The following is a 26,783-nucleotide window of genomic DNA, read 5'->3' as shown; positions in this document are numbered from 1 at the left end:
GTCAGAGGAGATGTGCTTCCCTTTCCAGCAGAATCCTCTGACTCTGCCCCCTACAGGTGTTGTGTGTAGGGGAGGTATGCCACGGAGCCACTTGATGGCATCAGCAGCTCTTCTTGATACAACGCTTCTGCGTTCTTGACCACAAAAGAGCTGCCTTTGTTTTCCTGTGTACTGCAACTGTGCTGAAGCTCTGTGGCATGGTTGCTACACAGCAGGAGGGATGTTGTTGGATGTGAACCCCCTTGCAGAGATACTCCTGTGCAAGGGATGGCTCCTCCTCTGAAGTGGTTCCTGAACTGTAGGGCGTCAATGGATTTTGCAGCGTTGAGGTCTTTTTTCATCCTCTGGAGGGAGTCATCCACTACTATCCCAAACACTAGGTCCCTGTGACAGTCACACTGGCCACTGCAGTTTGTACCTGCTTAACACTAGACAACCCCAGCCAGACGTGACTCCTGAGCATAGCTCCTGTTTACAGCTGCCTGCTGGTGGTGGCTGCAGCATCCAAGGCTGACTTTAGATAGGTGTTTCTCTTATTGTCTTACCCTCCTGGACTAGTGTCCTTCCTCTTTTATGGTCCTGCACGGGGAGGTGCTCAAGGAGACTCAATTTCCTGGCACTGTTGTTGGACACACCTGTTGAGGAGGGTGTTAGAATTTCCTGTTTTCCATTACACTGCAGCTGACTGTCCCACCTTCATGTCCACATGCTTACTCTCCCTCTCGGGTGGTGGACCCACCAATGTTGGTGAGTTGGCTCTCTTGCGAGCTGTGGAGAGGATAATGGCTTCTGCAGCTACTGACCCCCCTGACGTAGGTAGGGTCGATTGTGGAGTGACCACATTTTTTCAGAAGTGTGGAGTAACCGCCTTTGCACTTGCTGGATCTTTTAAAGCGTCCTTACCTGTAAGCAGAATATTAGGCAACAACAGAAGGAACTGGTTCCTTTGTTGAGAAGGAAGTATGGTTTCCAATAGAAAATATGATTCTCCTTGTTCTTCCAATTTGAAGCCGCAGGAGTTTGTTGCACACTTTACCACTGTGTTGTACTCTGATGCGTCATCCACCAGTGAGGGCCCAGAGGGGTAGGATTCAACATCCTCCTCAGCCGAGTCCACATTGATATTCTGCCAATTGTCTGAAGGTCTGGCCTTGAACTCTTGGTACTCCATCTTCCTCTAGATAAAAGGTGCCATTTCAGCTTTGAAATGCAGTTTTTTCTTCTTGATGCTGAGTGGTCTCTTTTTAGCATCAGTATCAACTGCTGTGGGCCTCTTCTTCAGCACCAATGTATTCCCCTTTGGGGTTGGCTTCATCCTCCTGCCCTCCCTCTTGCCTTCCATCTTGAACAGCACTGTCAGGTGTGCTATATAATCGTATGGAGAAGGCTATCCATGCGATTCTGAAAGGAAACGTTTTTCCAGAATCTTCTGGGAAAACAGATTTCTTCAAAGTTCATGAATGTCTGTGTAATTTCTAATCCCCTTCCCTCCCCCCCCCCGACCCCACACAGATATGTTTAGTTAACTTACACAATTCAGAGTACAGGCTACATATCTATGAGTTATGCCACAGGGTTACTAAGGTTCATCTCAGCTCTCGTTCAAGATCTCCCTACCTACAGTACCCTCCCTTAAACCCTCGCCTCATCTGGCCACTCTGAAACTCTGGTAAAAACAAACACAGTCGTGTTGCCTAAAGGTGGGCTTTTGAGGGTAATGTTCTTGAAGAATACAGGCTGTGATAGAGTATCACATTTATTTTATTTTATGAGATGCTACTTAGATCCATTTAGTACAAGGATTGGAAAAACAGATGAACAGTCACAGCAGATTTCAAAGCTCAAGGACATCTACATTAAATAAAAAGCAAAAGGAAGGCCAAATTCACAAACATGCCAAAAAACTCAGGTTCAACCGAGACAAAAAGGACATGCTTAAACAAGCAAGAAGACATTTCTTCATCTAAATCTTTTCTATCCATCACTAAGGAGACAGCCAGATCCTCCTCTTGACCTGGGTACCTGGGTTCTTACCTCGGGCTGTACAGGGTCCACTTCTGGCAGAATGGGCCCAATCACCATCTCTTCTATGAGAGGGATTTCCTTTTCTTCTGGAATAGGCATGGGCTCTGGAATTTCTTCCTTTAAAAGGGAGGAAAAGATTTACATATATTAGCATGAACATTTTAAAAATGTTTAGGGCCAATGTTTTACATCTTACAATAATCTTCATGACGGGAATGAAAACAACCAAAAGCTTTACCTCCAACTTTTTCACCACAGGTGCAGAATACACAGTGGGAGCGGCCTGAATCACGGTCTGGTTCATTTTTGGTGCTGCTTGGATTACAGCCCTTGAAGGCGGAACCATTGGAGCAACCGGACCAACCGTACTGCCAGGAGCAACCTATGAAAGTTAAAATACCAAAAGCAAGTAGTCAAACCAAGGCATTTTCACATACGAAAGGCCTCACTCTTTGCTTGGTCAGTCCAGGAGGTTTCCAAGGCACAGATCTCATTAACTGACACTCTATAATTAGAGCTAAGAGACTGACAAACTCTCCTTTTCCAATACTCTTGTTGTTGCTCTTAGATTTAAGAATGTCCATCCTCTCATCTGTGCTAAGGTCATCCCAAGCACACTATGCTCTCACTTGTTCCTATGGATAATATGGCAATACGCCTAACTTTTTGACTGCCACAAAACTAATGAGAACTTATGCATCTCTCCAATTCTACCTCTGCTCAATACGTGTGCATAGCTAGTCCACCTTCCGCCCCAATTTTCATAGTGCCTTATTGCTGGGAGAATCTAGACACACTCAGCCACTTACGCTGACCTCATGCTTTAGGATGTGCCGAGCAGGCTTTTGCACTGGCTAGATTGTTGGGACAACATATATAAAGCATCTTTTCAAGAGATAACACAGAAACACTTCCATAGCTGCTGGTACAATTTATAGTGCAAAGGAGAGTGAAATGAATTTCTACTTACTGGTGGGACTGGTCGCATGGGGCCCATGGGACCCATTTGTGGGCCAGGAGGCCTGGGCATTGGATGGGTCATCATCAGTGGAGGAGGCGGTGGTGGTGGGGGTGGTGGTGGGCCTGGTATTGCATGGGACATCAGAGGTTGTGGATGGGGAAGTTGATGTGGATGTTGCTGGTGAGGGAGCTGGTGAGTTAGCTGATGGAGATGCTGGGGAGGGAGTTGATGTGGATGCTGTTGGGGAAGCTGGTGGGGATGTTGCAAAGGATGCTGCATTGAGAGCTGCATCGGATGTTGCATTGGATGTCCCATTGCATGCTGTGGAGGATAAGGGTTCTGATGAGGATGCATGTGCTGGTGTGGATGAGGATGTTGGGGAAGCTGGTGTGGGGGTGGAGGAAGAGGGTGTTGATGTTGTAATTGGTGTGGATGAGGAATAGGATGACGCATTCCGGGATGCCGGGGTCCAGCTATAATAGTAGATAAAGAGAAGCATTAATGCAAATGTTTTCTGTGAAACACTGACAAGAGCGACAGAGACGAAAAGGCCGAAACAGAACAGAGAACGCACTTCAAACCAGACAATAAACTCCAACTATCATATACATCATAATGGAAAATTTAAAGAGGAGTCAAAAGCTAGTGAGAACTACAAAGACAGTCGGGAACAAATGGCGTCATTAGAAATACATTTTCACTAACCACTTTATAGTGGAGGATAAGAAAGGGACATGGACGTGGTGGTGGTGGAGGGTCTGTTCGGGAGAGAAACTGTGCTATGAGCGAAAGAGTTCAAATAGAAATGATGGAAGTGGATAAAGAGATGAGGAGTGGAAGGACGCATGTAGAGAAAAGGTGGGAGGAAAGAGAGAAACCTAAAAACGTTTTAACTCAACTGAGGAATGAACAGATGTTGATTAGGAAAGGGAGCACTGAAGAGGATAGGTTCAAAACCACAATCAATTAAGGACAGAAGAAGACAAATGTAAAGTAACCTGATCGCTGGAGGACATGTGGCACAAAAGAAGGCCTCATGATTGGAGACTGCTGCTCTACAGGTCGCTGCAAAACATGTGGGACAAAGGAAGGTCTGAGACTGGGAGGCCTTGGTGGCGGGCCTGCTGCAAAGAAAACATAAATTGTTCCATTACTACTTACACACATTCCCAGAAAGGAGACCATACTTCCCTTGGAAGGGTTGTGTATCAGGATAATATACAGAAGACCATGTGCATACAACACTTTGATTTAGACCACAAACAAGAACATGAGCTATTCATTTACAGTCCTGAAGCCACTGTGCAAAGGCCAAAAGAAAGCCAGTACTGTATCCCCTCACAGAAATGGTCCTGCTTCCATTGAGACAATCCAGACAGAATTGTGAGACTAGGGTGGGCAACCCGGTCTAGATATCCATTCAAGTATTAATGAATGCATTGAAGTGGCATTTAATCTTATTCTGCTCACTAGGCAGTTTAGTCTGATACACACAAAAAAGTCTGGACCAAAGCCCATCATTTCCAATTTCAAAAACAGAAAAAGAAATCACACAGAGGCAAAAGCCTGCTTGACATTCAATGATAACAGAAATCTAGAAAAATAAATATATTATTGCAAGCCATTTTCTCTGCACACGCATGTAGGAACCTGGCTATTTATGTAGTGTACCAATGTAGGTTACACTATGCAAATAGTACAGGCAACCCTCACTGGAAGGTACGCATTTGTTCAATAAATAGGACACACACTCAAAAAGAAACTCACAACAAATTCAGAAAAACTCACAGTACTGCGGTAATGTAATCCTATGGAGAAAAACATTTACTGAAACGGTCACTTGTCAACGACCTACAGGACTGTCCTCTTGGACTAAAGGTAAGTGGTGGTCAAGGTTCAAGGCAACTCCAACAGGTCACTTCAGTTAGCTCTCGGGTGTCCGGTGCAGAGGGGTGTTTCGGCATCAGGTACCCTATTCAAGGAAATGGGAAACAGTCCTGACGAAAAGAGGCTGAAAGCAGGGACTTGCGGGCCAGTCTGAGTGAACCCACGGGGAGATTAGGTCTCGAGGGTCTCTAGCACTGAGGGACACAGTCTGTTCACTGGTACTTGGGCTGGGGGTTTGTGTGCAGTGGTGCTTTTTCTGGCGGGGGTCGCACTGCAGGAGGCTCTTGCGGTTCTTATTTTCCTACAGAAAGAAGCTGCAGGTGGGGGCTTGGGGACCCGGCCTGCCGAACACAGAGAGGGGCTTGGCTTTAGAGAGTCTCTGGACCCCGTTGGCACTGTTGGTTCACTAGGACTCAGGTTTTGTGGCTTGTGTGCAGTGGTGCTTTTCGGTGTCTGGTTGCAGTAGTCAGAGGCTCACTTTCTGTATTGGTGACCTGGTGGGGAGGGGAAAACAGGGCAGCAGGGTCACACTCAAAGCTGGCCTGAAGTGTCAGCATCTCAGGACTTTAGTGAAGTGGCAGAGCTGTCCTCCTGAGCTTCAATCAATCTTCTCCTGGCTCGCTGTTCCCTTGGTCGGCCGTATGGCCATTGTGACAGAGTTCCAGTCTTTGCAAGCAGTGCCTGCAGATGCAGGGAAGCAGCTCCTCTGCTCCAAGGGAGATATTTCCCGTGGTGTTGAGGTGCTGGGCAGTTCAAGGGTTTGGGGAGGTTGTCCAGCTCTTTGTGAAGCTGGTCCCAGCGGCTGTGAAAGTGCAAGCAGCCTGGCAGGGTTTGGCACCAATCTGTGGTGCAGGTCTTCAGTTCTCCCTCTCTTGGTCCTTCTTTCTTCCTCTGTTCCTAGTTGTCAAAGTCTTGACTTGATATGGGAGTGAAGAGTAGTAGCCAATGGGCTACTTACCCTTGGGGTCACCACACTCCATATACAACCACTTCCTGTGGGGAGTGGGCATAACCGTGTCCCAGAGTTCCTAATTCCCCCAAAAAATAAAGATGCTGGAAACCTTCTTTCTTGGGACACATCAGGCAGCCCACATGAGGGAAGTGAGTGGCCTGGTAGTGCACCACGCCTCCCTGCATATCTAATTTACCGCCTGTCCTGGTGTCAAATGGACCAGACAGGGGCTGGCTTCTTCCAGGTCTGGGAGAAGCGAGGGTCGCATATCAAAGGTGGCAGAGTTTTTTAAGTCCCTGATATGAATATTTACTAACCTTCCTGCAGGAGGAGGTGATAACACCTTCTGCCAGACCAGGTATTGTTCATGACCTCCTGAAAGCGTGGGCTCACATCTGCAGGTGGTCAGAAATGTGCCTGGGATAAAACCTGGAAGAGACCACTTGGACAGTACACTACAGGATTAGTAAAGTTTCAGGGGGCACCTCTAAAGTTCCCCGTGGGTGCATTTCATAATAAATCTAGTACTGGCATTTGATACCAAACACTATAATTTTCAGTGAAGGCATTAAGTAGCTGGGTAACTAGTTCTGACCAGTGACCAGCACAGGCATTGAGATGGCTTCCGTGCACACTTGTAATATTCTAGGAATTGTACTAGACATTACAGGGGCATAAGTGCTCAGCCAGATATGTCCTCATATGTGCTACAATGCACCCTACCTTAGGGCTCCAAGCCCTGCTGTAGGGGTGACTTACATATAGCCCACGGAGTGTCTTTGACATGGCACGTTTTCAATCATGTTTGCACAATGTCACGCAGTCTGAAATTATAGCCTATGTGTAATTTGTGTGGACATCCCTTAGAGTGGCATAAGATATGCTGCAGCCCTTGGGGATCCGCTTTTGCACCCATCCCTACATACCAGGGGTACCATTTACTAGGGACTTACAGGAGTGCTAAAGTCCTTGCCAACTGGATTACAATTAGACTTTACATGTTTTGGGGGAGAAGGAAGAGCACGGTCACTGAGGGTGTTTTTTTAAAAATGTAATTTCTTTTTTTATCAGAACATGCTGTTGAACAATGCAATCAAAGTACATTCATAGCATCACATGCAATATTCGTCCTATAGGCCCTAATACAACGTATTTGATTATTCAGATGAAAAGTTAGATTCTAGTCCCAACATAGATCAGAGCAGTTATCGTTGGTTAGTCCTCAGCTGTTATCGACTGGAGATATGCTGTAAACAGCGCCCATATAATTTTGGGTCTCGATGCTTCTGGTAGTTCTTCACACAAGTCTAATTGACCTCTGCAGTATGTCACATCAATCAACCATTGATCAAATTTGGGGACTACTTTTGTCTCCCAGTGCGTTTTCACCCTCCTTTTTGCAAACAAAGCTATTGCTACTAGTTAGCGACTAGGTGGCTGCAGGTATTTGGCAAGACCTAGAAGAGTGGAGTGCAGGCTACCCTCTCCAGAGCCATCTCAAATAAAGCCTAGGTTACCCGTACCCAAAAGCGGTTAATGAGGTCGCATGGCTATGCCAGATGTATAAAATTCACATCAGCAGTGCCACAACGAGCACACTGGGCGTCAGCACGAAGCCCATATCTGTGCAGTTGAAGTGCAGTATAATACAGTTTCTGTAAGTATTTGAAATATAAATTGCGCTTAGCTGTAAGTCGGACCATAAGTGCACAGCAGAACCCCCAGTCTTCCCGAGTCATTGGTGGATCTAACCCAGTGTTTAGCTGTTTGACTGTTTATCTAGCTGTTTGACTTGGTCAGTGGGGATCTCGCTTTGTGCAGCATTGCATAACTTTGTTGTGAGTCTTTTGCGTGAGTTACAGGTAAGCATCACCTGCAATGTTTCTAATGTGGGATGTGCATCTGCAAAGTGTGGGTATAGTGCTTTCAATGCTTCCCGGAGGTGGTGATAAATAAACATGAGCAGCGGGGTTCTACTTTGTATCTGTGAAATGGTCTCCAGTGAGATGAACCTACCACTTGAGTAGATTTCCCCCATCATCACCAGCCCAGCGTCCAACAGCATGGAAGGCGCCCTGGATTCTTGGGTGATCAATATGGCCGGATGGTGTATTAGTGGTAGTGCTGGAGCATACAATGGAGATTTTGTGGCTCTTGCACTCAATTTCTGCCAGGCTTTTGTGGTACTGTATACTGTGTTGAGTTCCAATTAAGTGATATCCTTAAGTACATATGGTAGGATGGCCTTAACAGGTATAGGATGTGCATCATCGCTTTCTATCCCTAAGTATGGTAGGAATGTAACAGAAAAGTACCAGTAGTGTGCAAATTGTGCCTGTGCGCATAAGTAATAAAGGTACCTATCTGGGGCGCCAAATCCCTCCGCTCGTAAGGTTTAAGAAGTGTTTCCCAGCTACATCTGGGTTGCTTCCCAGCCCAAGCTTGCGTTATCAGACAGGATCTTAGTATTCTAAAAAAGCTTTCGTCAAAATGACAGGGATATTAGTGAATCAATATAAGGATCTGGGCAAGATGACCATCTTCATGATTGCCACCCTGCCAACCAATGACAGGGGGAGTCTTATCCAGTGGAGTATCGGATCTTCTAATTTGGAGTCCGCTTGTCCAAAGTTCTGACGGATAATAATTTCAGAATTCCTATGTACCCACACTCCTAGGTATTTGATTGGTTCTGTACACCATTCAAGGGGGACATCAGTGCATGGGGTTCAGTACACTACGTTAGAGGGAAAATGGTTGATTTTTCCCAGTTTATGCTCCGGTCCGAGTATTTCTCATAACAAATATATCAACGTATGAGGGGTGCTAGTTGCGGATCTGGGTTTCGGACAAATAATACCATGCCATCCGCGTAGAGGTCCCTGCTGCGTACCGCTACATATCTTTATTAAGCGTGATACATTGCCATTGGTGCACACTTGTGCTGTTGGATCTGTGTATAACAAGCGTATCCAGCGTGTGAAAGCCTGGGGCATGCCCATACGAAGCAGCACAGTGAACATGTAGTTCCACTGTACAGAACCAATGACTTGGCGACGTCAGAGTATGGCTCCGGCTTGAGCACGGGGTCTAATTGGTGTAGAACTGCAAACAGTGTGAGCAGATTATGCAAGGTGGACCAGTCAGGGACAAAACCGGAATGAGTTGGTGGTACCAATTCCGGGATCAGCAGCTGAAGCCGAGCAGCTGTGATTTTGGCCAGTATTTTGGTATCCATGCTTATTAGTGATAGCGGTCAATATGATTCACACGTCTCTGGCGCCTTGCCCGGCTTTAACAGGGTTATTATGAGGGCTTTGCGAAGGGTCAGGGGCAATATACATTTTTCATAGGCCCCCACGTACATTGTGTGTAAATGCAGTGTTAGTGAATTCTATAAAGAAATTACAGTTCTACTAAGGAGTCAGACATTGCCTGACCCCTTCCCATTCAGTAGCGAGCCTCCTGCATCTCCTCTAGCATGATTGGCTGCACTAGAAATTCTCTTCGCCCCAGGAAGAGCCACGTCAGGGTCAAGGTGTGTGGCCGTTTCAGTTACCGTCGCTGCCTCCCATAGCCCATGCAGCCAGGAGTAGAAATTCACAAATTGCGCTAGAATCGCAGGAGCGGCAAGGCACATCTCACCATCCCGGGTGTCTATTCCCACTTTGTGGGCTTGAGTATGTTGCTCTTTTATTTTAGTGGCTAGACTGCAACTGGTCGCCTACCCTCTACGTAGGACCTCGCCACCCAACGTCTAGACATATGTCAAATCTCTTGCACAGCTGCATCATTGTGTTCAGCAACAAGCTATCGGATTTCTACTTGTGCTCATCCGCATACTGCTATTGCAGGCCCTTTAGAGTACCCTCTATGGTCTGCATCCGGAAGCGAAGGGCCCGTAGTACTCCTGCTTGTAGTCACATACATACCCACTTAAGTGTGGATTTAAATGCGTCCCTCAGCATATCTGCACCATCTACAGAGCCCCTGTTCTCTTACAAATAGTGTATAATCGCTTCTCACTCCATCGTGGAATACTGGGTCTAGTAGCGATGAGGCTTGCAGCCTCCATTGAAATTGTGCAGGTCTAGGATTGAGGAGTGCTATTTACCGCAGGACAGGTGAGTAATCTGAAAGTGTTATGGGTAAGTGAAAAATGTCTATTGTCCATGTGCTCACCTCCTGCGACACCAGCAGGTAGTCCAACCTAGACCATGTTATGTGTACTGAGGAGGTGTATGTCCCTTCTCTAGCATCTGGATGCATCACCGTCCAGACGTTTATAAACCTGTATTCCTTCATAGTGTCACGTATAACCTGTGCTGAGTGTTTGTCTCACCAGTCTGCTGAGGCAAATCTGTCCTGCATGGGGTCTATGTATGTGATGAGATCCCCTCCTGATAGGAGCACTGTAGGTTGTATATGTCATAGAGGTGGCCTCCGAGGTGGTTATAAAATTCAGGGTTATCTATGTTAGGCCCGTATGTATTGATAATTGTCACTGCTGTGCCGCACAAGTTACCGTATATTATTAAGTAGCGTCCTTGATCATCTATTTCAGAGTGTGTGAGAGTAAACTGAAGACTTTTTAACTAAGATGAGGACTAGAGTACGATGAATATGATGAGGCCACTGACTGCAGCTCATCTATATCCCACATGCAAGTCAGCAGAATGTGTGAGATGCGTTTCTTGCACTAATACTATTTGTACCTGGTGGCGATCCATGTAAGCAAGCACCTGCCTTATCTTTTTGGGATTACTGAGCCCACGGACATTCCAAGTTAGTAGCCTGATATGACCCTGTGTGTATCATGGTATTAGAATGTGTGTTTGTATCATGTCAGGCAGTATGCAACATCTTAGAATTTCCCATTATGGTGAGTTGCAGTGACTGCATGAGCAGACAAAACCTTTCCCCACCCCCAACAACATCCCAATCATGCCAAAGCCATCCCATACAGAACCCTGAGATAAGAACAAACAAATAATAACAGTCATCCTAGTAACTCAGTACCATGGTATGATACCATTTGGGGTGTACCCTCGTGGGGCAGCTAGAGGCCATCATTCCCACCTGATAGAGGGGGGTGGCCGGGAACTCTTGTCGACCTGTGGAAATCAAGTTAGAGGCACTAAGGGGCAAGCTGCATTGTATGCGTCACTATGAATCAGTACTAGACAGAAGTAGGGTTACAGTAGGGTAACCAAATACCAATAAGAATGTTTTCTCCTGTAGTTCACATGGCCTGGTCAGGATTCTGCAAGCAAGCCCATTCGTACATCGGAAGGTATAATTTTCATATACATGCTGTCTTTACAGGGCCACGTAATTACAGTTTATCTTGTTTAGCAGCCGCAGTCACTTAGTATCTGGAGTCGAAGCAAGAGATCGTGGCAGGTTTTCCTGGGGGCATTGTATAGCTTTAATAAAGTCTATGACCGCTCTCAGTGTGCCAAAGATCCTCTATTTCCTGCCTTGCTCAATTCGGAGGCAGACAGGATACAGCATAGCATAGGGTATGTTAGCAGCTTGCAATTTTTTCTTCACCTTGGTGCATTCCCTGCACATGGCCTGCACCGCAACAGTAAACTCAGAGAAGAAGACCACATCATAGCCCTGATGTTTAATGTTCTGCTTCTCCCTAGAGAGGCAGAGAACGGCATCTCGATCACAGTAGTTCAACAACTTGGCTATAATGCGCCCTTTCCACTATCAAACCGTTGACAGCTGCTCTGGTCCAAAAATATCTTTCAGCAGGGTTTTTACATAGATCTCAAGACAGCCCATATTAATGTATTCTGGAACCCCTATAATTTGAAGGTTATTCTGCCACAAGCGTGCTTCCAGATCTTCATTTTTGGCTTGGATCACCTCCAGCACCCTTTCCATATTTAAGTATTTGTCGGCAACTGTTCAAGATTCATCCTACACAATTGATATTCGCAGCTCTTTTGTGGTGCCGGTTTATCAAGTTTTGCAGCCAGGTGATCCATCCTCAAGGTAAGCGTGTCTATCTTGCTATCAATAGATTATAGGGTCTGCTGCATAGTTAGTAGTGTAGTCACAAGAGGTGCAGCATCTTGTGGTTGTGCTACCTGCTCAAAGTCCAAGAGTGTAGGGTGCTGTGGCTTAGAGGCAGGCCTAGCTTCGAACATGAGACAGGACTGCTTTCCCCATTTTGTCTGGTGCGTCCGTCACTGTTCTTCACCTTGGGGGAGAGGAGGGTTGGAGCGTATGGAAGTCCCAAGAAGTTCTATGTCAGTGATCGGGAGGTTGCTGCAGCCAAGGAAAACTCGGTCTCACTGAGTCTTCACACCCCGTAAGGTGGGTCGCCAACCAGCAACACCCAATAGGCCAGTGCAAGCAATGTCGATGTCCATTCAAGTCACTGTATTGCACCTCAGTCAATGTCCGCCACTAGCTGCCCTCTACTGAAAAAGGCATCTAGGTCAACCTAAGCTGACCCCCAGTAGATCTATTGCATCACCTTGCAATTTGGCTCCCTCATGCCAATGCAGGCACCCGCAGCAGCCACAGTTATCACTGTCCGGTAGACATGCATAGCCTAGAGTTTTACAACGCTTAGCGGCATTTGCTTTTGTCTGTCAAGTGAGTTTTTAGCTGCCCTGCATGATCACAATCCAATTAGGCCACTAAGGTCGGATTGTTCCCTGGTGCTAAGGGCTTTGTCTCGCCTCCCAATACAGTAGTACAGGACTTCTAGTCCACTGCTGGTGATGAGTAAGTAAGCAAATATGACAGATTGAATAGTGGTGTTCATCTAGGCCGCAGCAGTGTTCAGGTGCAGTGACATGCACACTGTAGGAAAATGCCACTGTTGGCATGGTTACCCCCTACCTTTTTGCCTTTTGTTGATGCCAGCTTTGATTGAAAGTGTGCTGGGACCCTACTAACCAGGCCCCAGCGCCAGTGTTCTTTCCCTAAAACTGTACATTTGTCTCCACAATTGGCACAGCTCTGGCACAAAGATAAGCCCCTTGCAAAAGGTACCCCTGGTACCAAGGGCCCTGTGGCCAGGGAAGGTCTCTAAGGGAATGCAGCATGTATTATGCCACCGCGGGGACCCCACACTCAGCACATGCACACTGCCTCACAGCTTGTGTGTGCTGGTGGGAGAAAAAGACTAAGTCGACATGGCACACCCCTCAGTGCCATGCCCACAACCCACTGCCTGTGGAACAGGTAAGTCACCCCTCTAGCAGGCCTTACAGCCCTAAGGCAGGGTGCACTATACCACAGGTGAGGGCATAGCTGCATGAGCACTATGCCCCTACAGTGTCTAAGCCAATTCTTGGACATTTTAAGTGCAGGGTAGCCATAAAGAGTATATGGTCTGGGAGTTTGTCAGATACAAACTCCACAGTTCCATAACGGCTACAATGAATACTGGGAAGTTTGGTATCAAACTTCTCAGCCCAATAAATCCACACTGATGCCAGTGTGGGATTTATTGAGAAATGCACACAGAGGGCATCTTAGAGATGCCCCTCCATGCCAGCCCAACTGCTAGCGCTAGGCTTACCAGTCTCTGCCAGCCTGCCACTTCCAGACTAGTTTCTGGCCACATGGAGGGAGTGCCTTTGTGCACTCTGTGACCAGGAACAAAGCCTGTCCTGGGTGGAGGTGCTTCACATCTCCCCCCTGCAGGAACTGTAACACCTGGCGGTGAGCCTCAAAAGCTCAAGCCTGGTGGTACAATGCCCCAGGGCACTCCAGCTAGTGGAGATGCCTGCCCCCCGGACACAGACCCCACTTATGGCAGCAAGTCCGGGGGGGGGGGGGGGGGGGGAGATAATGAGAAAAACAAGGAGGAGTCACCCCCTTAGCCAGGTCCACCCCTAAGGTGACCAGAGCTAATGTGACCCCCCTCCTTAGAAAATCCTCCATTTTGCTTTGGAGGATTTAGCCCAATATGAATAGGGATGTGCCCCCCTCCCCAAAGGGAGGAGGCACAAGGAGGGTATAGCCACCCTCAGGGACATTATCCACTGGCTACTGCTCTCCAGCCCTAAACACACCCCTAAATTTAGAATTTAGGGGCGACCATGAACCCAGGAAATCAGATTCCTGGCGACCTACAAAGAAGAAGGGCAGCTGACCTGAAAACCCCACAGAGAAGAAGGAAGACAACAACTGCTTTGGCCCCAGCCCTACTGGCCGGTCTCCTGATTCAAAGAACCTGCAACAGGGAAGCATCCTGCGGGCCTAGCAACATCTGCCGACTCAGAGGACTGCTCTGCAACTACAAAGGACCAAGAAACTTCTGTGGACAGCGGCCCTGTCTAAACCAACAAGAAAAAACCATCTTTAAAAGGGACTCTCACCTCACTCCAGAAACGTGAGTCCTCACCATTCTGCACCCGACGCCCCTCGCCCGTGTCCAGAGAAACCAACGACCCAGAGAGGACACCAGGCGACTCCGACGATGTGTTCACGCTGGGCTGACCTCTCTGCACCCCCACGACGATGCCTGCAGAGGGAATCCCGGAGACCCCCTGACCGCGACTGCTGGTGAAAAGAAACCCGACGCCTGGAAGAAGCACAGCACCTGCAGCCCCCAGGCCACCGAAGAACCAACCACTGGTGCAGCAGTGACCAGCAGACGGCCCTCGCCCTTGCCCAGTTGGTGGCTGGCCCGAGAAGCCCCCTGGTGCCCTGCTCGCAATGTCTGAGTGACCCCCCCCCCACCCCATCTCCATAGGCGCCTGTTATTTGGGCCCCTCAATGACCTCTGCACCTGACCGGCCCTGTGTTGCTGGTGCTGGGTGTTTCGGGTTGACTTGAACCCCCAACAGTGGGCTGCCTATGCCCCAGAGACTTAACTTGTAAATGCGTTACTTACCTCAAAAACTAACCTGTACTTACCTCCCCCAGGAACTGTTGAATTTTCCAGTGTCCACTTTTAGAATAGCTTAATGCACTTTTATGCCAATCTGTGTACATTACTGTTTTGATTCAAAGTTCTATCTATACCTATGCAAAGTCCCTTACATTTAATGTACTTACCTGCAATTTGACTCTTGTGGTTCTGAAATAAATTAAGAAAAAAAAAACCTATTGGCCTGGAGTTAGGTCATTGAGTGTGTGTTCTCATTTATTGACTGTGTGTGTAAAACAAATTCTTAACACTACCCTCTGATAAGCCTAACTGCTCGACCCCACTACCACAAATAGAGCATTAGTATTATCTATTATTGCCTCTGTCAAGCCTCTTGGGGACCCTTAGGCTGGCAGCGGGGTAAGCGCCTGCAAGGGCCGCGGCATCTCGAGGCAGTCTCACAGTTAAGGGCGTGCCTCCGGGTCCAGCAGCTCCGCTACCAGCCTCTCAGCTAGTATCTTGCCGTGGACTTCCTGGCGATCCCCACTGTCACTGAGGTTTGATTAGCTGGCCTCAGTGCAGTGTTAGAGTTGAAAACCAGCAGCTAGTAGTTCTACAGGGGGAAAAGGTGAAGGGTGGAGGGGAGGTGGGGGGCATGGGTGGCAACTGCAACAAAATTCCAGCTTCCTACAATGCAAAACTGTCATACAGTCGGCAAAGGTTTATTAGCTGTATTGGGCATGTGGATCAGGTCCACAATGATTACAATTAATCTAGTTGCCAGTTCTTTTGCCAGTAATTGCGGTTTCCGAATTTGACAGCAAAATAGGATGGCATGAGGAACTTGAGGGTTGCCTAACCCTTCATTAGAAATAAGCCTTACCAAAGCTAACCCTAAATGAGCAAGCACCAGGGCTTAGTATAACATCTCCACAGGGGCAATCTCTAGCCATTGAATTCAATTTGGACCCCAGTTCCAGCAATGGCATTCTACACACAAATATAAAAACACAGCAAGTCAGCCTCGAGTCCCTTCTCTTTGGATGCAAAGAAACCCTGGAAAAAAAACTGGAGAAAAAAAACAGGGACTTCAGCCGAAGCATCATCTCCTGGTACCCATGTACCATCCTGCATTTAATTTAGAAATATTTGGGTTATGCCATCTGTAGGAAAGGGACCCTTTTTCACATGGTCACCATTACCTTTTGGTAACTGATGCAATTTTGACAGAAAGTGCACTGGGTACCTGCTCTCCAGGTCCCCAATCCCAGATTTCTCTCTCTAAACTGTACAATTGCTCCCCCAATTGACAACACCTTTGGCACTCCTGCAGGTCCCTAGTAAATGGTACCCCAGTTACCTAGGACATGGGTACCAAAGAGCTAAGGGCTGCAGCACGCATTGTGCTACCTCAAGGTACCCCCTCAACTAGCTCATGCAGACTGCTATTGCAGGCTGCATGTCTTGGTGCAGCTAGAAGTGAAAACACAACATGGCACGCAACTGGTGTGCCATGCCCACTAGCACTGCAAGCAATATATATATATGTAAGTCACCACTATAGAAGGCCCTACAGTCTTGAGGCAGGGTGCATTATATTACATGTGTGGACATATCTGCAAGAGCAGATATGCCCTTGCTAAGAATCTTTGTTGAATCTTAACACATAGTAAGTGACCAGGGAAGCCCTTTAATATAGAAATACTGGACACTGGTCAAAATGAGTTCCCAGCTACATAATGGCTCCACTGAAACCCAGGATGTTTGGTATCAAACAGCTTGTATTAGTAAACCCACACTGATTCCAGTGCTGAATGTATTAATACATGCACCCAGAGAGCACCATAGAAGTGCCCCCTGAAAACAAATCAACCACAAGTGTGCTGACTGACTAGTTTCAACCAGCCTGACACTACAAACAAGTTTATGACCCCCAGGGCTGAGAGCCCACACTCTCGGGCAGTCAGGAACAAAGCCTGCTCTGGCAGAGGGTGTTACATGCCTCTTCCATCAGGATGCCCTGTAAAATAGCATTTCAAGGTAGGGAGCTTCACAGAACCTATTGCCTTTGGTATGCGCATTTGGCTTCCCTCGGAGGTGAGTGGATGCAGACCCTCCTGACCAGGTCCCATTTGGCACCAGGGCAGGCAGGAAAATTAGTAGTCAGAGAGGTGTGTCTACCTTCAGGCTAGTTCCATCCCCCAAGGTGGGCTACATGATGTGGACACAAAATGTAAGTCTGCCGTCTTCGTGATGGCAGAATTAGGATCTCTGGGACAGGCTTAAGCCCACTTCCCACAGAAAGTGGTCATATAGGAGCCATAGTGAACCTAGGGGTATTTACCCTACACTCCCCTACCGCCCCTAAATCTAGTATTAAGGAGAGCCTATGGCACAAGAAAAACAGTTCCTGCTGACCTGAAAGATGGACGCTGAAGAGTCCCAAGAACAGAAGACCAGCAGCTGACTTGGCCCCAACCCTGCCTGCTATCCTCGACAACTGTACCTAAGATGACTCGCCATGCAGCTATCTGTACCGTCAAAAGCATGGGAGGGCTGCCAGCCTTCACCCAAGACCCAGGAACTGCTGTGGAGTAGAGGAGCTGCTCCTCTGCAGGAACCCCAGAAGAACTGCGAGGACTTCAGACCGTCAAAACTTGACACTGGAAAGCACCACTGCACAAGTGTCCCCTAGCCTGCGTTGAAGTGGGCCAATGGTGCAAGCTTGGTCCCCAGACCCTCCAGAGATGACACCCAACACCCAACTTGGGGCCACCAATAGTGGACTTCCCAACATCGACTGCAGCCTCTTTGTGCAGGCCCCTGTATACAGCAGGGGAGACGATGACACCTGTCCGACCCGGCCCAAGGAGAAGAGGATCGACGGTGTCCCCACATCCCTGAGCCTAGCGAGACTGGCGCCCACTTGTTGGTTAAGCCAGACTGGACCCACAGAATGCAAACTCTGTGCAGGCCACCCTCTACTGTGAGTGTCTCCGGTGACAGACACCCAATGTCTCGGGACACCTCTGCACTCCAGCCACCATGGCCCTGGGAAAAGAGGACCAAAGCTGGCCCCCTTCGCCGAGCATCTTGACACCTGGGCCCCCTTGTTGGTTCAATCAGACTTCCCCTCTTCCTCCCCCCCTACCAACCCTACCCCCTCGACCCTGTCCAGCTAGGACCAATCTTCCTGATTTAAGGTAAGTCACTGTGAAGTACCTGTATGCAGTATATGTTGCTTTTCCTCCCTAGCTTAAGATTACCACTTCAGAAACGGCACTTTTCAAACATGTAGGAATTTCTAATTCAAAACATAATTACCTCATCATTATGATTTTAGTGCCCAAATTTACATAAAGATAAGTGTTATTGTTGTAAATTGGTGTGGAACTCCTTATTGAGTTGTGAAAAAACATTGACTTTGTGTATGTAGCAAATGTCTAATACTCCTCTCGGATAAGCCTAAGGCTGCTCAACCACACTACTCCATAAGAGAGCGCCTCGGGATAGAGTAAGCCCCTGTCCACTTATAAGGGGTACCTGAACTCCTTGCATAGTATACTTCTTTTTGGTATACTACATGAAGAGCCAGCTTCCTACACCATCATTATGCTTTCTCAAACTTCTTTGAGTACTGAAATACATCACCCTGGGCTCATTACTAACCAGGGTTCTATAGTCCTCCCTTTGGTCCTATAAAGGTTTATCTCTGGTGGCACAATATCATGACATGCAAGGTTAATGATAACCTTCTACAGGGTTGTTAGAAATGGGGTCTCTAGGTGGCAGTCGGTTGCACCCTGTCCAAGTAGGGACCCTCACTCTAGTCAGGATAAGGGAGATACCCGCTCAGATAACCCCTGCTCTCCCCCATTGGTAGCTTGGCACAAGCAGTCAGGCTTATCTCAGAAGCAATGTGTAACGCATTTGCACATAACACACAGTAATACAGTGAAAACACTACAAAAGGACACCACACCAGTTTTAGAAATATTTAGCCAATATTTATTTAAAACAAGACCAAAATGATAAAATTCCAAAATACAGTAGTAAAGAGATGAATTTTGTAAGATTTATCTTAAAAATACAGTTCCTTGAAGTCGATAGCTCCACCTGGGGCTATCACGGCATCGTGATCAACAAAACCAACAGTTCAGGCCGGCCGCAGTGTCGCAGGACAGCTACGGTGTTGGAAAGACCCGCAAACAGTACCTTTGGATTTGCAGGGTGTCGTGATCCTCACGGTGAGCTCTGGAGAGCGGCGTCGCTGGCATCGCGGTGTCGATTCCGGAGTTGGTGTGGGAGTCATCGGGCCCTTTAAGTCGCATGCGTTGTAGATCGAACTCTGTGCTGATGAAGTCAGGAGCACTGGCGTGGATGTCGTCAGGGCTGCGGTGCGAAGTGGGTGATGCGACGTGCTGTGCCCACAGGTCACGGTGCAGGCAGAGGCGTCGTCGTTGCTGAAGCCATGTCATTGGTAGGCCCAAGCCAGCAGTGCGGTTCAGGACTATGCTTCGTGTTCCTCACGAGCAGTGTCCACAGGCCAAGGTGCAGGCAGGAGCGTTGTCGTCGCCAGCAAGAGCGGCGGCGTCGGGGATGCCCAAGCTGCGGTGTGAGCAGGAGATGCCGGAGTGCGGGGGCCAGAGGTTGCAGTGCGAGCAGCGGCTCCGTTAAGTCATCCGATGACCGCATTGGTGAGACCAGGATCGCGGTGTGAAACGGGGCAATGCAACTTCAACAGGTCACGGTGTAGGCCAGCGGCATCATTGGCGGCATCACTGTGGTTTCTCCTCTTGAACAGCACAAAACACACAGCTCCCAGTGCTGCAGGTCGAGGAAACTGAAGTCTTTGGCGTCCCTGAGACTTCCAACAGGAGGCAAGCTCTACTCCAAGCCCTTGGAGAACTTTCTCAATCATGACACACGGCAAAGTTCACCCTTTGCACTCTTTTCAGGCAGAAGCAGCAGCTGAAGGCCAGTCCAGCAAAGCAACACAGCAAAGGGACAGTACTCCTCCTCCAGCTCTTCCCCTTGCAGAGATTCCTCTGGATTCCAGAAAGATTCTGAAAGTCTGGGGTTTTGAGTCTTGCTTTTATACCCCTTTCTAACTTTGAAGTTGGCAAACTTCAAAACAAAGTCTCAAGTGTTTGACAGATCCTTCCTTGTCCAGGCCAGGCCCCAGATACACACCAGGGGGTCAGAGACTGCATTATGTTAGGGCAGGCACAGTCCTTTCAGGTGTGAATAACAACTCATCCCTCCCCTCTAGCTCAGATGGTTCATCAGCATATGCAGACTGCACCCCCGCCCACTTTTGTGTCACTGTCTAACTGTTAAACTGACCCAGACAGACAATCCACAAACAGACAGAGTCACAGAATGGTTTAAGCAAGAAAATGCCTACTTTCTAAAAGTGGCATTTTCAAACAGACAATTTAAAAACTAAATTTAATAGAAGATGTATTTTAAAATTGTGAGGTCAGAGACCCTAAATTCCACATTTTTATCTGCTCTCAAGGGGAATCTGCGCTTTAAGGATATTTAAAGGCAGCCCCCACGTTAACCTAGGAGAGAGATAGGCCTTGCACAGAGAAAACCGAGTTTGGCAGTATTTCCCTGTTAGGACATATAAAACACACTGGTATATGGCCTACCTTAAACATACACTGCACTCTGCCCCTGGGGGTAACTAGTGCCTACCTTAGGGGTGCCTGACATGTAGTAAAAGGGAAGGTTTAGGGCTGGCAAGTGGGTACACTTGCCAAGTCGAATTGGCAGTTTAAAACTGCACACAGACAATGCAGTGGCAGGTCTGAGCCATGTTTACAGGGCTACTAATGTGGGTGGCACAACCAGTGCAGCAGGCCCACTAGTAGCATTTGATTTGCAGGCCCTTGGCACCGCTGGTGCACTTTACCAGGAGCGTACCCGTAAATCAAATATGCCAATTATGGATAAACAGATCAACAGTACAATTTACAGAGAGCATATGCACTTCAGCATTGTTTAGCAGTGGTAAAGTGCCCAGAGTCCTAAAACTAACAAAAACTGGTCAGAAAAGTTAGGAGGAAGGAGGCAAAAAGATTTGTGATCACCCTGTAAAAAGGGTGAAGTGCAACAAGGGTCTATGTTTTTTCTCCCAACGCCTTCTGCTCACAATTCTGGAAAATATATGCTTCCCTGAGACAGATTTTCAGGTCACCCACAGTATCTTATCAGAGGCTACAAATTCTGTATGGTCAACAAAGTTAGCTGCTCACTTCATCTCTTCTATTGCTTATAGGGCACACACCTCTTACATATCCATGCTTAATTTCATGAGTCAGGGAGAAGTGGTCAAATATTTCCCTTAAAAGGAAATCAGCCAATCCGAAAGAATTTAGGGCATAACCAGCAGTGAAAAAGATTTAAAAAATATATATATACACCTAAAAAAAAAAGTGGCCTTGCTTGCCATTAATATCTTTCAGTCCTGCTGCTCATGTGAAACCAATGCATTTTACATTTTAAACGTTACTCAGACGTCAGCTGGCGAGCCTGTTTAATTCAGTGCTTAATGTTTTTATAACCACGACCTAATTTTTAGGACAAACTTTAGCGACCACACTTAGCTTTTATGGATGTAGTTTGCTTCTATGGTCCCCGTGCAGTGGATCTTTGTTCAGGGGGGTCGTGTTGTGTAAACTCTAAGATTCTTGGTTCTACACAGAAGAGGCTGCAGGGGGTGACTGGAGGATCAATCTGGCCAAACCCTAGGTGGGTTTCAGCCTTGGAGGGTCTCAGGACCTCGTTGGCACCGTTGGTCCACCTTGGCTCAGGCTGGAGGGGACCTGGGTGGGGTGCCTGCTACTCCACAGGAGTTGCTTGTGGTTCCTTTAAGTATTGGCAGTCCTTCCGGGCTTTTGGAGTCAGAGCAGCTGCTGGACGAGATGACTTTGGAACAATTGTTGAGCACAACAGGCAGGCAGGCACAGTTAGTGCCAAGTCAGTAGCTGCTCCTCAGTTCTTTCTTTTCGTGCCTATTCGGTGTCCGTCCTTCTTTGGCCCAAGTTCCTGGTGTCAGGGGGCCACATAAATACTGAATTTAGAGGTATTAAGAGGAGTGAAGAGTAGTAGCCAATAGACTACTTACCCATGTGGTCACTACACCCCCCTATATGACCACTACCTGTCGGAAGTGAGCATAATCCTGTCCCAGAGTGCCTAATTCCACCACACACAAGATGGTGGCATTCCTATTTTCGTGTTTACTTCAGGTAGTCCACCCAACTATCTAACTTCCCACCTGGTCTGGTGCCAAAGGCGGCAGGGACTTTGAAGTCCCTGAGATGCAGATTTACAAGCCACCCTTCTGGTTGAGCTGATAACACCTCCTGCCAGACCAGACACTGTTTCAGGCCTCTGAGAGCGGGGCTCTCACCCACCAAGGGTCAGAAAATTGTCTGTGGTGGCAGGTTGGTCAAAACCAGTCAGCCAGTACAATAAAGAACTAGTAGGATTCAGTGGGCATCTCTAAGGTAGCCTCTGGGTGCATGTCACAATAAATCTATCGGTATTGATTTATTGGGATGAGTGTTTTATAGCAAACCCCATTATTTTCCATGCAGCCTGCATGTAGCTGGTTCACTCGTCGTGATCAGTGTCCAGTACATGTTCTACGATGGCTACCCGGTCACTTGTAATACCTAGCAATAGTACTAGACATTACAGGGGCATATCTGCTCCTGCAGACATGTCCTCACATATTTTAATGCACCCTGCCTAAGCGCTCTTAAGGCCTGTTATAGGGGTGACTAACATAACATGCAGAGACTTTGACATGGCACCTATTGAGTGTGCCATGATGTGTTTACACTCAGGACTTGCATCCTGACACGCAGTCAGCAATGACAGGCAGTGTGCAATTTATGAGTGGTTCCCTTAGGGTGGCAAAAGATATGCTGCAGATATTATGCGTCAGGGGGAATCTCAAAATTAGTCATCCAGAAGGGAAAGAAGTCCTCGGCCTTGGCACTGTAGTTGCTGGGTATCACTCCGAGAGTGGGCCTTAGGGCTTGTAACAGGAGGGCTGTGTCTAATCAAGGCAGTGTCATCACATATAACCACTTGAATTGCCCAAGTAAGATTGATTATATATTTTTATAATTGAATCTTTGGGCCTACTTGAGTGACGTCTGCATTGCAGATGGGGGACATGGACCATAACGCCTTGAAGTTAGAAATATAGGGCTTGCTTGTCCCCATCCAGCTGCTGGAAGTCTAATATCTTAAGGGAGTTTGTCCTTTCAAATAACAAGAAGGCCCTTAAATGGGAGTATGTGCTCTGGCACGGATTTAAAAAAAGCTATTGGATGAAGGTGCAGCCCAAAGTCTTATTACGAATATTCAAGAGGGTGTATTTGCCGGTTTGAGAGATTTATACTCAAGGAAAGTATGGAACCCGGCAAGGTGTGGTCCAAAAAAGTCTGTATGGTATAATGATAATTGCAGGACTGCGAAAGTGTTGCTTTTGGGTTATATTAAGGCGGGTGATCAGAGCAGAATCCCAGAGGTTCAGAAAATATATAAGAGCAAGCAATATTAAAGCTAGTGAAGAAAATGAAGTCCATTGGTCTACTGCCTGTGTTAAAGTTATACAGGGTTGAGGCAAAAAGCTCAGCCATGTATGAGGCCGAACTTTGGGGCCATTTGGCCACTAATGAGCTTACAGAAGTTGAGAATAAGTTTGTCAAGCATTTAATTAACCTTCCATTCAGCACTCCAACCTTTCCCCTGCTGCTTGACTTGGGCCTGTACCCAATTGCTCTAACAGCACATATGAGACCCTTACTAATTCTGCATAGATTGTGGATCAAGCCAGAGCTTAAATCCTAGAGATAACATCACCCCTTAGAGAGTTCCTGAGTATAGTTGGCCATTTAAGGATTGTATGGCTTTCTTATATAAAGAGAACATAGAAATAACTTGCCCTTGGGGTTCTGTGGGATAGCTGGAAGACTCCCACACAATCTTGAGGCAGTTAATCAAGGAGCATTGCAGGGACTTTCTGTGGTATGAAATACTTAGAATTTCAAATAGGGAAATGTATCTAATCAATTTTTCGCCCCAAGATTGTACCAGCATTGGAGTCTGCTTTAGATGTCACTCAGGCCTCCATTCTGAGACAGTCATACCTGAAATTCTGATATGGGATCTTTTCTAAGCTAGAGTTTCTGTCAAGGTGGAGTGGTAATAGTGCACTAAGTAATGTTTGTCCAGCTTGTGGCCGTGCCCCTGAAAGTGTTGAGCACTTTGTCTTTTTCTGTGAGGCTTATAGGAATCCAAGGAGGAAGTTCCTCAGTGTAAGTACCCCTGGACTGGCCATTAGGTTGCTAAAAGCTGGAAAGCGTGAGGTGGTTGCCATCAGCCTAGATAATCTGTAAAAAGCACAGAACCAGTGATGCACTTTAGTAACATTTTAAGTGCCTCTGACGTTTTAGATGAGATAAGTAAGGATGCTACCATATTTGAGATGTTCCCTGGCGAATATTATGATTTTATGCCTTGTGACCTGTGACTTTGTAAAATTAGGATTTTCTAATTTGATTTTTTAGGAGTCAGATTTTATTTGGCCAAAAAGAATATATTTTTGTATCTTTGCATCATGGACTGTGTAATATGCATTGTTTTTAATCATATTTATTACTGAATTTTGTATTTGTGCTTTTATGTTTTTTTTAACTGAAATAAAGCCATTCTTACTTACCTTTGCCAATTGTGAAACAATCAGACTTACCTGGTTTTAAAGGAAAGAGCACTGGCACTGAGGTCTGATTAGCAGGCCTCAATGCACTGTCAGAGTTGAAAATCAGCATCTAGTAGCTCTAAAGGGTGCAATAGTTGGACACGGGGCTCTGCAAAGAAGTCCAGATCCCTACATCCAGTTCTAATCATCAAAATACTACAATGATGATTGTTTTTCCGGAATTGACCTATTTAAATCATGTTACAGAGGAATAACCACTGACATGCCTTGCGTCTTCACATCTCCCCATCTTTTATGAAAATATCCCTTAATGTCTGTAACAGAAGCTGAACAAAGTACTGGTGGGCTCAATCTAATTACTTAGATATACCTGACTACCGTGACCCACCAAAAATCGGCTTCTGACCCACATTTTGGGAAAAGCTGGCTGTTTCAGTCTGCAACTTTTGTCAAGGAGGCCCCTCAAAGGCTTACAATCGGGTACCTAGGGGAATGTATACATTTACCAATATAATCTTTTCACCCTCCCAGATGTCCAGCACTATAAAATAGCACTACCTGTCATCACTCTTTTACAAGATAAGGGGACTGTGGAAGCAGTTGGAATTTACCTCAACTTAGCAACTGGTACTTATTGCCTGTTAGGCATCTCTGCTGTATAAGAACCACATCAGGACCATGCCTTGCCAACATCTGTTGTAAAGACCCCCACCCCCGCTGCTCATTTGATTCCTATTAACATTTCACATCATAAGCTTCAAACACGTCACTCTTGCCATTTTTAGAGAGCCCACTTCTCTCTCCTACTCATTTCTTGTGTGCCCATGTGGTTTGCATTGTGGACTATATTACTATATCTAAGCAAAAGATCAGTAAGAGACAAAAGTTCAACTTCCTCCCATTCTACGTATTCAAACTATGGGCTCAAAACTATTTCCCCCACTGAATACAGTGCCTGTCAACCAAGCATGATGCAATGTAACTAATCCCGAGTAGTAGCTGGTTACACTACTTGTGAGGAAGCTATGTATTCTTCCTGTGACAAAACTCTCCCATGTGCTTGTCATTACAAACTAGGATTGTGGTGATCTTGTTACTGAAATGGAACCTGATTTTCACGCTTTGCGTATCCACTTGTCCACTCAGCCTGGAGATGAAAGCTTTTCAATAAGGCATCCTACTGAGCAATTTTTAAACATATCATTTACAACTCGAGAAATTTCTGCATCGTTATCAGTTCTACCAGGTTCCAAAGTATGTTGAATGGCTGCGGAGGTGGACACCTAAAACAAGCTTTGCTTCATTCACTGTATCAGACACGTTCTTCACTCTATCCAGGAAATTAAAGCTGTTCCTTTTTCCAGTATTCCAAAAGGAAGCACGACCCTAGCACAGTCCATCCTGTATAAAAATCTGGTTTGTTGCTTTTTAGTCCATCCTGCAACGCGCCATTATTTACACCTCTGCACCTTCTCTTTTGCTTCAGTTTTATTTCGGGCTCTGCTGCTGTGACCATTTTGAGCCACTCCTCACATCTGTTGTGTGCCACGCATGCTCAAGCAACATGAAATGCAATGCTATAAATTCATTATAGCAAACAATGGCCAACTAGGTATTATTAAAAACCAGAAAAATAAAGAAGACTGAGGGGCTATATACTCAATATATCACAAACTCAATGTGACAAAGTGAACACACTGTTCTGGTAAGTGAAAATCAGCCTGAACAAAGTGATCAAAAAGAAAATATGGCAACAGGCTATATAGATATGCAATCTAAACAGAGTACAGTAATGTAAATAAAGCCTATATATTAATTTAAGTTGTACTCTGCTTCAAAACGGGTTTCTAGAAAACATCTTTGTAACAGTTATGGTGTCAACAGCATTTAAACCCACAAGTACTTCAACAGGTTTTGATCAGGACAAAAACAATGCACACTGAGCATACACTGGAGTAAATGTCACAAACTCCAAAGAGATAATGAATACAAAAGAAAGCTTTTCCAGTGGGGAAAAATAATCTCAGTCGAAATTCTAAAAGAAAAATGAAGTCGATTCAAGTAGACCAGGATAATTCAAAACTGTCCTATATTCATATAGCTGTTATATAGGTGGCACGCCACTGAATTAAGCAAGCTATGAATGAGAACAATAGGGATAATACAATTGAAACTGTGTTATTGCAGACCAGCATGTCTTTGTGAAAAATGGAAGTAATCAGCAATAGCTAGACCTATAAAGTCACAATGTGCACACTGGCACAGTGGGAAAGTCGAAAGGAGTGGCTAGAGTAAGGCAGATAATGCAAATTACAAAAGCTTGATCAGTTATGGGAAGAGGAGACCAAAACGCAGAGCGAGTGAA

The 26,783-nt window shown here is 46.5% G+C and overlaps 1 protein-coding gene across 2 annotated transcripts in view; it reads right to left on the bottom strand.

Annotated features, from left to right (window-relative positions):
• RBM42 (RNA binding motif protein 42) overlaps positions 1-26,783 on the bottom strand; it is a 118,177-nt gene that overhangs the window by 63,210 nt on the left and 28,184 nt on the right. The window contains exons 4-7 of one of the 2 annotated variants that reach the window (XM_069201149.1): positions 3,985-4,110; positions 2,996-3,459; positions 2,264-2,407; positions 2,035-2,142 (exon numbers count right to left, since the gene is read on the bottom strand). In XM_069201149.1, the coding sequence (XP_069057250.1) occupies positions 2,035-2,142; positions 2,264-2,407; positions 2,996-3,459; positions 3,985-4,110 (842 nt within the window). The remainder of the gene's footprint in view (positions 1-2,034; positions 2,143-2,263; positions 2,408-2,995; positions 3,460-3,984; positions 4,111-26,783) is intronic. The other variant, XM_069201150.1, reaches the window with a different exon arrangement.

Source organism: Pleurodeles waltl, chromosome 7, assembly GCF_031143425.1.
Source record: "Pleurodeles waltl isolate 20211129_DDA chromosome 7, aPleWal1.hap1.20221129, whole genome shotgun sequence".
Classification (NCBI taxonomy): Eukaryota; Metazoa; Chordata; class Amphibia; order Caudata; family Salamandridae; genus Pleurodeles; species Pleurodeles waltl.
The sequence above is the reverse complement of the archived record's forward strand: the minus strand, read 5'-3'. Positions and strand labels throughout refer to the sequence as shown.